The sequence below is a fragment of the Tasmannia lanceolata genome, unplaced genomic scaffold, assembly GCF_043159265.1.
Source record: "Tasmannia lanceolata isolate RefF3 unplaced genomic scaffold, GAP_Taslan_0.1 ptg000013l, whole genome shotgun sequence".
Lineage (NCBI taxonomy): Eukaryota > Viridiplantae > Streptophyta > Magnoliopsida > Canellales > Winteraceae > Tasmannia > Tasmannia lanceolata.
In genome coordinates this window covers 18258955-18269821 of record NW_027518690.1, presented here as the reverse complement: position 1 = coordinate 18269821, position 10867 = coordinate 18258955, and the positions used below count along the sequence as shown (strand labels likewise).

The 10867-nt window shown below is 42.4% G+C and overlaps 1 protein-coding gene across 1 annotated transcript; it reads right to left on the bottom strand.

The window, feature by feature from the left end:
- Window positions 1-10046: 10046 nt before the first annotated feature.
- LOC143891045 (uncharacterized) lies at window positions 10047-10607 on the bottom strand. The gene has a single exon (XM_077395698.1). The coding sequence runs from the start codon at window positions 10605-10607 to the stop codon at window positions 10047-10049; it is 561 nt and encodes a 186-aa protein (XP_077251813.1).
- Window positions 10608-10867: the final 260 nt, after the last annotated feature.

Here is a 10867-nt window from a genome sequence, read left to right as displayed (position 1 = left end):
TTTGAAGAGGCAATCTAGTCAAGGGCGAAGACTTCCCATAAAGAGTGATTTGCTGAGAAGCAGAAGGAGTTCCTCAGTCATGAAGAATTCCAAAGTTTGAGTAGTATGAAATTTCCAAGTAAGAGTTTAGACAAGTGGTTTATTAGACCAGAAGCTTGGAAGACATTAGTTGTGACTTCCTGCAAAGAGAGAAGTCAATGAGATGGAGAAATAGTTTCTGAACAAGGCAGGATCCTGGAATCCGAGTAGTGTTGGCGAGACTTACTTTGATATCTTTCTAAAGTAGGGGCATTAAAACTGAGCAATCCGAAGGGATAAATAACCATGACGAAAATCCTGATGGAGAAAATTAGAGCTTCTTGACATGGTTCTCGAGATTATTCCGAGAGTGGCTAACCTTACCATTTGTTTTTAAAAAATACACATTAGATTTAGGTAAAAAAATACCTTGAAAGTCTGTTACTCATTCATATTCGTTTTCCTTCAAGGTCTAAGTCGTCTGGCACTGAAAGAATGGGTGTATACCTTCCGAAGTGAGAAAATTTAAAGTAGACTCTGGTTTAGGTATCAGAGAAAGACAAGAAATATCATAGTCAGATATAATGGAGATGTCAAAGTATCAAACAGTGGTTAGTTTGAGTGTAAAAGCTTAATCCACTTAAAGTCATTTTTTGTGTGAAAGATTTTCAGCTTACAGATTCACATTCTCCAAATCAGAGAAATGATATCTCTTAGGGTATGCTAAAAGGCTCCGCCGAGACTAAATAAAGAAGCTCTGCCACCGAGCAAAAAAAGCATTAGCTAACTACATCTGTACTTCGAACGACCTGTGTAAGGACGGATTGACCATACACCCAAGGGATGCCTTGAGGTAGACGGTCACCGACCCTCACCATCGCCGACCATCTACAATAACTGAGTTGTGGAAATGCCCATACACTAGCCTCTTAAGGCCAGTAGAGGGTACTTTCCTCTCATTAAGTCAAAGTCGCCACTTAGAATGAGCTCGACCTGAACCTTTTAAGGTCGAAGAGCCGAAACACAATTCATTTAGTTCATTCCATTTTTGTCCTTGTTCTTGTTCTGTTTGATGCAGGAATCCTTCAATTGTGCAATGCACTAATCAATCGAGCTAGAAATGGGCTATACGAGGTCACAAAAGTTCTCTGACTCATACCCTATCAACTTGAGACTCAATGGAACCTAAATTTCAACACATGGAGAATTTGGGAAAATTTTACCAAGTAAGAAGTTCATTTTAGTTCATTATATTTTTCTGGGTTCTTGTTCTGTTTGATGCAGGAATTCTCTTTAATATTTCTCCGGGTATCTCAAAGGACGGTTCGATCATACACCCAAGAGGTGGAAGGTTACCGACCCTAGTTAACCTCTTAAGGTTAACGCCCACCGGACGAGCTATTAAGCCGACCGAGTAGGGTAAGTCACTTGTTCGACCCAAGATAGGAGGACTCGATGTCATTACATCAATTAACCTCATAAGGTTAATGCCCACCGACCGAGTATATGAACCGGTCGAGTAGGGTGAGGCACTTATCTGACCCATGACAGGAGAATTTGATGCCCTGATCTTTAGATCAAACCAGATGATATGTGAAGTGCGACCGAGGTTGATCATCCCGGATACCACTAAAAATATCACTGGATAATGAGTTCCCTCCTCTTAAAGGAGGGTGGGTCAGTCGACTTCGAATTGATCAATCGAAGAAAGACGACCGACGTGCAAAGCACAAAGGGAATGCCCGTAAATTGTTGCCTTTACAAATGAACGATAGAGCGTATCCCTAATTAGTAAAAGGAATAAAGGGAACAGGACCGAACGTCCGGCTCATTCCTCACAAAGGGAACAAGACCGAACGTCCAACCCACCCCCTTTACCTGGAATCCCCTTTTTATTTTTAAATAAGAAAGATATAGGAAATAACCAGCGTAATATAAAAGAAAACCCCGCCCCTCACAGAGGAAAGGCTAGAGGTTTATGAGATTCATAACACGAACCCTATCCCCCCATAGAGGCGAGGAAGAGAGCTCGTATACATGAATAAAAAGGAACAGAACTCAACGTCTGGCCTACTTTTTATTATTAGGTTACTCTAATCATTTTTAAATGAGAAAGGTGATAACCAGTTTAACAAAAACCCAGCCCCTGTAAAAGCAGAGAGGAAGGATTTACAAATAAAATCAACACAGGCCCCATCCTCCCTAAAGGTAAGGAGTGAGAACCTGTGTATAGTGTTAACAAAATGTAAGGTACCCACCGGTACCGAGTTAGTAGTGCCAATAAAGGCACGGTCCTACAAAGTATGTACTCCACCATGGAGGTAAATATCACAGATTAAATATATATATATAATAATAATAATGTTCTGCACACTAGTGTATCCGAGAACGATAAAAAGGATCAGTTTCCTTAAAGAGGAACGAAAACCTGGGCATGGTACAAACATAAGACTGTAACGGAAAAAAGTATTCCCAAATACATGTTAACAACGCCGATAAAAGCACGAGTTTCACAAGTCGTATACAGCCCAACATAAACAAAATATTACGGACCATAAGAATATTGTTTTGTGCATCTTCATGCACTCAAAAAGAAGAACTTTGTCAAAAAAGTTTTTACCCATGAGAGAAACCTAAGGATCTAGGTTGATGACCAATGGAGAGTCAGTAATGACTTTGTCGGCCATGGGAGCACAAAGGGAACACCTAAAAATCGTAGCCTTTTTAAAGGTATGGTAGAGTGTGTTCTCTTTCCATAAAGCCCCAAGTGAGGAAGCCTTATTCCAACCTTTTAAGGCTAGGAATCACAGAGCTTGGCCTCATCTTCGGAGTCTCCATATAAACCCCACCCAACTCAACTTATAAGTAAACCGAGGAAGAGAGTTTACTTTCGCTTCTTCCACTCTTGCCTTTAAAAGAAATTTTAGTCATTTTGTCCTGTAGACACGATTCACAAGTTGGAAAGGGTTCCACTTGAATAGAATGCAATGGGCCATCTTTCACTAACCTTGTGATCCGCTCTACGCCAATATGACCTAATCGAATATGCCAAAGTTGAGCTGGAATTACCGTGTTCCTTGCCCTTTTGAGGTTCAGAACATCAACTGTTAGAACACTCTCAATGTTACTTACAACTTCTTTGGCGTTAATTAGATATAAACCATTTGAGCATGTACCTTCAACTATAATGGAATTCTCCTTTTTAATGAAAACTGAATTTTTATTGAAATTAACTGAATACCCATCAGAGATGAGTTTCGAAACAGAAATCAAATTCCTTCTTATAAAAGGTACATAAAGACAATCTTTTAAAAGTAAATATCCACTATTAAACGCCAAATGGAAATCTCCTACAGCCTGGACTGCAACCGTTGCATCCGTTCCAACCTGTAGGATGAGCTCGCCTTCAGTTAGCCTTCTACTTATCCTGAACCCCTGTAAAACATTGCAGATGTGTGAGGTCACACCAGTATCTACACACCAGGAAAATACAGGACCAATCATATTGGTTTCAACAACGAAAACTTGCAACATACATTGAGAAGGCTTATCGCCTTGCTTGCTAGATAAGTAGCTCCTGCAGTTTCGCTTCCAATGACCAGGTTTGCCACAATGGAAGCACACCTCGTTGCCCTTGCTTGACTTTTTCTTGAATTTTTTCTTGTTCTTTACCGCTAGAGTCTTTTTCTTGGAGCCTTGGCCTTTTCCCTTTCGTTTCCCCTTACCTTTCGGTTTGGAGGCTGAAGGTACACTACCCTCAGCTATGAAAGCACTTTTCTTATTTGTCTTTAGCAGGTCCTCGATTGACTGTAGTTGGTTCAACAACTCAGTCAACGTCATCGTCAACTTGTTCATATGGTAGGTCATTACAAACTGTAAGCCCAATGGTTCCAACCTTGGCATTACCTTCTTGTTTTGATGATTCCAAACACAAGTTGATTTGTGTTGTTTATTTAATGTGTTTGATGTTTCAAAGTGCATGTATTGGAAATCAAGGAATCAAACACCAAAGTCAAGGAAGCATGGATCGTGGCATAAACCAATTGAAGACATCTCATTGGAAGCCAAAGAAATTTGAAGGCTTGGAGAAATCAAGGAGACATCTTGAAGAGCCAAAGAATCAAAGAGAAGATCCATGAAAGTGACCAAGACTTGAAGAGCTTCAAAGTTGAAGATTTGTATGTGATTGTCTTGTGTTAGAATGTAAGTCTAATCCCACTTAGACATCTCGTTTGGAGGCACAAGTAATTGAGTTTCAAAGGCCTTAAAAACCATTTGAAATTAACTTGAAAATGTATTTGAAATGAACTTGAAAATGTATTTGAAAGCATAGGGACAAGCCCAAAGACCTTGGCCCAAAAACCCCTGAAGTTTTAAAGTTAAAATGAAATTTTTACCAGGGCCAGTCGACCGTGGTTTGCCGGGCGACCGCGGAAGCAAGTCTGGAAATCCAAACTTAGCTTTCAATAGCGGGCCGGTCGACCGGGGGTGTTTCGGTCGACCGCGGATGTGTTTCTGGAAATCCAGAAACAATCCAGTAAGGTCGGGCCAGTCGACCGCCAATGGCCGGACGACCGCGGATAGAAATCTGGACAAAAATAAATATGTCCAGGTTGCTCTCCCCGGACGACCGCCATGGCTAGGTCGACCGCTGCGGTTTGAAATTTGAAATTAAAAAGATGAACCCGATAAGGGCGGGCGACCACCACAGCCCGATCGACCGCGATGGCCTGGCAATAGAGCCATTGGAGCATGCAGGACTTGACTTTTTCAACCCAGTTTTTTACCCTTTTGCCCTCAAACGGTCATATTTTCAAATGAGCTATATATACCTCATTTAAGACCTCTTAAGATACAACTCTTACATTTCAAAATATGTTTTAATCTTGTGAAGAGCGATTAAACACCCTTGTGCCTCATTTGAGATATATCTAAAGGGATTAGATCTAGAGCTTCAATTTGTACATCTTTTGAAGAGAGAAAATTTGTAAAAGCTTGGGAGCTTCATCCACTCTTGAAGAGGGTTTGTATTTTCACTTTCTTTTTACATTCATTTGTATATTTGGCGAGTGCGAAGAGACGCGGAGCTTTCTCCGGTTCGTGGCGAGTCTTGCGAGGCATAGCCGAACTAAGTTGTAATTGGGTTGATTCCTCGCCATTAAAGGAATCCGTAGTGAAGCCATCAATGGTTTTGTTGGTGGAGTGGAGTAGGTCCGAGGTTGGGACTGAACCACTTAAAAATCTCGGTGCACTCTCTCTTTACTCTTGTTCTTTAATTTGTATTATGCATTGGATTTTTACTTTGTGGGCTTGATTTTTTTTTTGCCATTTGATTTCTGTAGACACCCCATTTTGACCGGACCATTTTCCCCAAAATCGAATAAATCTCTAAAATCGAATAAATTCTCGAATGAAATTCCGAAGCCGAATCCCAGAATTCCTGAGGGAGGTGGGCCCTAAGTGCAGAGAAAACTCAAAATGGTACCCACCCACTGCAGTGCAAAATCTCTAAGAGGCTGCTAATATCCCTAGGAGTGCATTTATCAAAGCGTGCGTGTGTTAAATCACTTTCCCATGTTAAGCAGGAGGGGAGTGAATTAGCTAGCTTGGGGTTGCTTGGAGAAGAGAGAGGGAATAATATACCATTCCCTTTAAGAGAAGAAAAGCCAAATAGGGTATAGTGGCAAGAGGGTAAAATTGCCTTTTCCTTGGGGCATTTAGTAAAATGGGCATTTCTTCCTTTGCAAGCAACAGGCATGGGCCATGGGATTAAGGAGATGAGGTGTAGGGCTTAGATCAACTAGACACTCTAGGTTTCTAGGGTTTCTAGGATAGAATTAGGGCAAGAGGGATAAGGAATCAAAGGCCATAGGATCAAGAAAGGAAGGAAATGGATGGCTGAGATTAGAAGAGGGTGGCAACCCTAACTATAGAAATGGAAAATCTCGTAGGAACCAGAGAGTTTTTTTTTTTTTTTTTAAAGAAGAGAGAAACAGAGGAGGGAGAAAGGCCAATCGAACTCCACCACTACCATTTCCATCTACCCCATCCACCACCAATCTCCACCATCAAAACCCATCTCACCTTCAAACCCATTTGTTTTATTTTTTTCCATTTGCAGCAACCACCATCCCCATTGATTCCGGCGAGCTTGCCGGAATCCCACCACCCAAACCTCCGTTGGAATCTCCTACCACCAACCCTCCTTTGAGCTCCACCACCACATCCCACCGGAGCCGTCCATTTTTATTTTTATTTTTTTCCCATCACCACCTCCATCACCATTACCCGCCACCTTCACCTTGCTCTGCAACTCCGACAACCACCACCACCACCGCCTCTATTCACCATCCTTCTCAACCCTTTTGCAGATTTTCAAAACCCTCTTCCCTCAGCCACCGTACTCCAACTCCGGCCAATCACTCCACCTTCACTTCCAATATCAAAACCCACCATCATCTCCAACAGCCACGCCCAACCCCCAACCTCCATTGATTCCTGTGGCCTTACCAGAATCCGGCACCACCACCTCCACCTCCACCTCCATTGAAATCCCCCACCATTTCCTTTACCCTTATCACCAAACCCATTTTATTTTTCCCAACTCCTCCTCCAACCGAACCACCCAATCACCACCACCATCGTCATCCACCAACAACCCAAACCCTCTTCCTCTTCCACCCTTCTCCAACCACCATCTCCTCCACCTCACCTCCAACTTCTTCTCCTTCATTTATTTTTAAAAGAAAAAAAAAACAGAGCAACAGAGAGAGTAGGAGAGAGCAGAAGGAGAAGGAGAAAGAGATCCCCATCGTCTTCCTCGGCAATCTTGCCGGAGCTCCGGAATCTGAACCCCAAAGCCGGCGCAGCCATCTCCTCCTCCACCACCCTCTTAAAACCCACATCAAAGTTCAACCCCGACCTCCATTGATTCCGGCGATTTTTGCCGGAATCCGACCATCCTCTACCTTCACCCTTGATATCCAAACCCACCTTCAACCCATAATCCGACCGTACCCTCCGGAATCCGAATCCCAAATCCGGCCAAGCCATCTTCATCTTCCTCCATTGAAATTACCAAACCCTCTTCTATACCAAAACCCATCCATCTTCTTTTTCTACCTCCATCATCCACTACATCTCAGCCGTCTTCCATACCCCATGACCATCTCAGATTTTTTTAAACCCTCCTCACTACCTCCTACAATTTCCAAACCATAGATCCAAACCCACCATCTCCATTGATTCCGGCAAGCTTGCCGGAATCGGACCGAACTGACCCTACCCGAAATCCATTCCATCGTCTCTGCAACCCCTTTTTGGCAAGATCCCAAAACTTATTTTCGAGAGAAGCAGGGAAGCCACCCTAATTTTGTTGAAGAATACCAACAAAGAGAGATCGAGGAAGGGGATTCTACCATTTTCTCGCCGAATCCAACCTTGCCACCATCATCCATGCCGATCATCGCTCTCACAGCCATTGAAAAGCAAGGGCTAGAGGAGACTAGAGCTTTATAAAAGAGGTAAACCCATCGTTTTCTTCCTCTCTAATTCCCTGCTGGCTTATTTTCATATCTGTAGGATATACAAATGCATGTGGGTTTGGTACTTGACATATTAATTTCCATGGTTTAAGTTCTACATTTTTTAGTTTTGGTGTATGTTGTGTCTGTACTCCGTTTGAGTTGTCTGTTCCTCTAATTAAGAGCAGTAGCAGCAAGGGCAAAGGGAGCAGGGATAATGGAGTTTTGACTTGGCTTGGACCTTGGTAAATGTAGACCCCATTGAAAGAAGAATTATTTCCATGTCTCGTGACCCATTAAATCGGTATACCAATTGGGGTGCCCTATGGGTCATTTTGCCAATTTTAAACTTACACAGCTCCCTCTTAGGGTAGTGATATTCTGCCACCATGTTTAGTAATGGGATAAATCTACTCGTGCCCTTCGTTTTATTAGATGTCAATGACTGTCACAATTCCAAGTGGGCCCTCACAATCCTTCATTCCATCAAGAAAGAACAGGCAAATTGAGTTTGTGCAAATATGGAGTAGGAGAAGGATGTTAGTATTTTCCTGGTATGTATTGCTCTGGAGATCGGACATCTAGTCCACCATGTTTTATTATCTGTGCAGGTTTAGCTAGTTATGTTTTCTTGTTTCTCATTCTTAGTCCATTTTGTGAGAATTATCTTAAGAAGAGTTAAACTGCCATAAGTGCTCTTTGGGTAACGGGAAAACCTGATTTGTTTGAGTGATTGTTGTGTGAATGGGTAGGCGATGACGGAATGTCTCTTGAGCCACCCCTTTGCCCCTCTTATCTCATTTCTTGTCTTGTCACTTCTCATGGGGCTTAGGGATTCCCTCCTCTCCGCGATCATTATTGCTTACAGGGTTTGGGGTTTCTTCTTCTTCGAGTTCATTCTCCTCACGTTCCTAGGGATCTTACTCGGGCTTCGGGATTCCTTCAATTATAGGGACTTTCCCTTGGGTTTCTTCTTCATTCAGAGTCATTCTCCTTATGTTCCTCGGGATCCTTTTCGAGCTTCAGGATTCCCTCGATTACAGGAACACTCTCGTCGGGTTTAGGCGATGACGGACGGCAACCTCTTGAGCCAAAAGCTCCTTTCAATCAAAATGGATAAAAATACATAAAAAATACAAAGCAACAAAAACATCAAAAAAACACTCAAAGCGTTTTTCAAAAAGCTGTTTCGAACTACGTTGGCTTGATTCCTTTCCACAGGGTACGTAGGCAGCTTGGGACCGTCATCCCAAGTTCAGTCAAACTTTTCAATAAAATCATTTAAACCCTTCAAAAAATCATTCAAGTATAAAAAAAAATCTTTCAAACCTTTCATACCGAAAACCAAAATGTGCAAGGATGAATGATTACCAGGTCACTCGGAGCCTTCCTTTCATTTCATTTTCGATTTTGATCGCGGTTTTCCGGTTTTATCGGTTTTCCGACGTTTTATTGGGTTTTGGGACGGGCGACGACGTAGCGTGGCCCCCTTCGCAGGGATTGTCCTCGCTGAGCCCAACGATAGGCTATGACGATCGTGAGACTTATCCAATCTTTAGCGGATCAGGATCGCTGAGCTTGATTCATTAGTATCGCTCCCTGAGCCTATCGTATGTTCCCATTTCTTTTCCCTGGCATTCTTGGTCCTCATGTACCATTGATTTTCTGATTCATTTCTTTCCCTATATCTTTTAGCTCATTGTGTGTTTATCTTTGACTTCTTATGTGCTACTGTTAGCTTACTTACTTTCCTAGCATGAGATTGATTATTATTTTCTTAGCATTATCTCTTACATAGGCTTGCATGCTAGTGTGTTTATTCTATTGCTTTGGTAGTTTACTGTTGTGCTTATCTGTCCTCTCACCTGCTTAGTTGTAGCATTTATTCATCTTATCTTGATTATCTGCTTAGCTGTAGCTGTGCGTGCGGATGTTACTGATTTCCTAGATGTGATAGGTTAGGATTAGATGCGATAAGTTAGGATTTGGATGTTTATTTTCTTTTGCCCATCCCCAGGTCATGCGTGCTTAGATAGACGTTTTCTCGGGGATGCTCGTTCCCATTTCACATGATTTTAGCCCAAAACTCTTCAAAATTAATTAAAAATGGCATAAGAGACCAGGTGCTTGCACTTGGGCGAATTTGGGGCGCTTAACACCTTCCCCATTCATCATCAGGCACGGACTTTTATATCTCTGGTTATCCGTTGCAACAGAGTATTTCATGGGATCCAGGGCCTACCTCCTTGGATGGCGACTCTTCTTTGTTATAGGTACATCTTGGTTCCGGGCTAGTTCTTGAATCGAGAGGTATCTCATTTAAATCGCCACCCATGCTGTGAGTGGCACCATTTCGAGAGTTCCTTGGTAAAGCTCTCCTTCACATTGTGGAGATCTTAGAGGATCGACGTGGGACCTCGTGTCCCTCGCCCACCCGTCCTCGGGATCGGGGTCCACAATTTCGCTTCCGCATTTTTTTTTTGTAAGAATTTTTAAATACCCAATTCACCCCCCCCCCCCTCTCTTGGGTTGCCATCTACCCTGGACATTCACAAACTCTTTGAATGACCCTGGAAGGGAAGCGAGAACAATATCAACCTGCGTCTCTGCATCTATGATGGCCCCCAAGATGTCGAGTTCATTAAGAAAACCCATCATCTTTAACATGTGGTCCCTAACCGGGGTTCCCTCTACCATCTTAGTCGATACAAGGCCCTTAATCGCTATCAGCCTAGCTGCGCAATGCTGCTCCCCAAAAAGTTCTTTTAAGTTTATCATTATTTCCGAAGACGTCCTCATTCCAATATATTGTTGTTGCAACACATTGGACATAGAGCTAAGGATATAACACTTTGCCATTTCATTATCCTCGGACCACTTCTGCCTTCTTTCCCTCACATTCTGTGGGGCATCGGCAGATGGCTCTTCTGGCTCATTAGTTGTTAGAATCCAGTAAACTCTTGAAGCTGTTAAAACCAGTGTCAAATTTCTTTTCCAATCTATATAGTTTGAGCCGATCAACTTATTGTCATCTAGGATCCTAGCTAGTAGATTGAAGGAAGTCATTGATCTACATACAATAAAATAAAAAGCATACATAAGTAACAAGACTACCATATTTAAGTTCATTAATTTCATGACACTTTTCCATCGGATCTGGGTTTTCGATCTACGATGGTACCACCCATTGTACGTCTCATTCACGGGCTCCTTAACCTCGTGAATCAAGAGAAATTTGTAATTTCCCCAATGGGTATCGGAAACCTATTCATAACTTTGAACAAGCAGATTCTTCTAATCCATTATGTCTCACATAACATCCGATT

What these genes read in the sequence shown, in the direction of transcription:
- LOC143891045 (XM_077395698.1), bottom strand. Translation starts at nt 10,607, where the DNA reads ATGACTTCCTTCAATCTACTAGCTAGGATCCTAGATGACAATAAGTTG.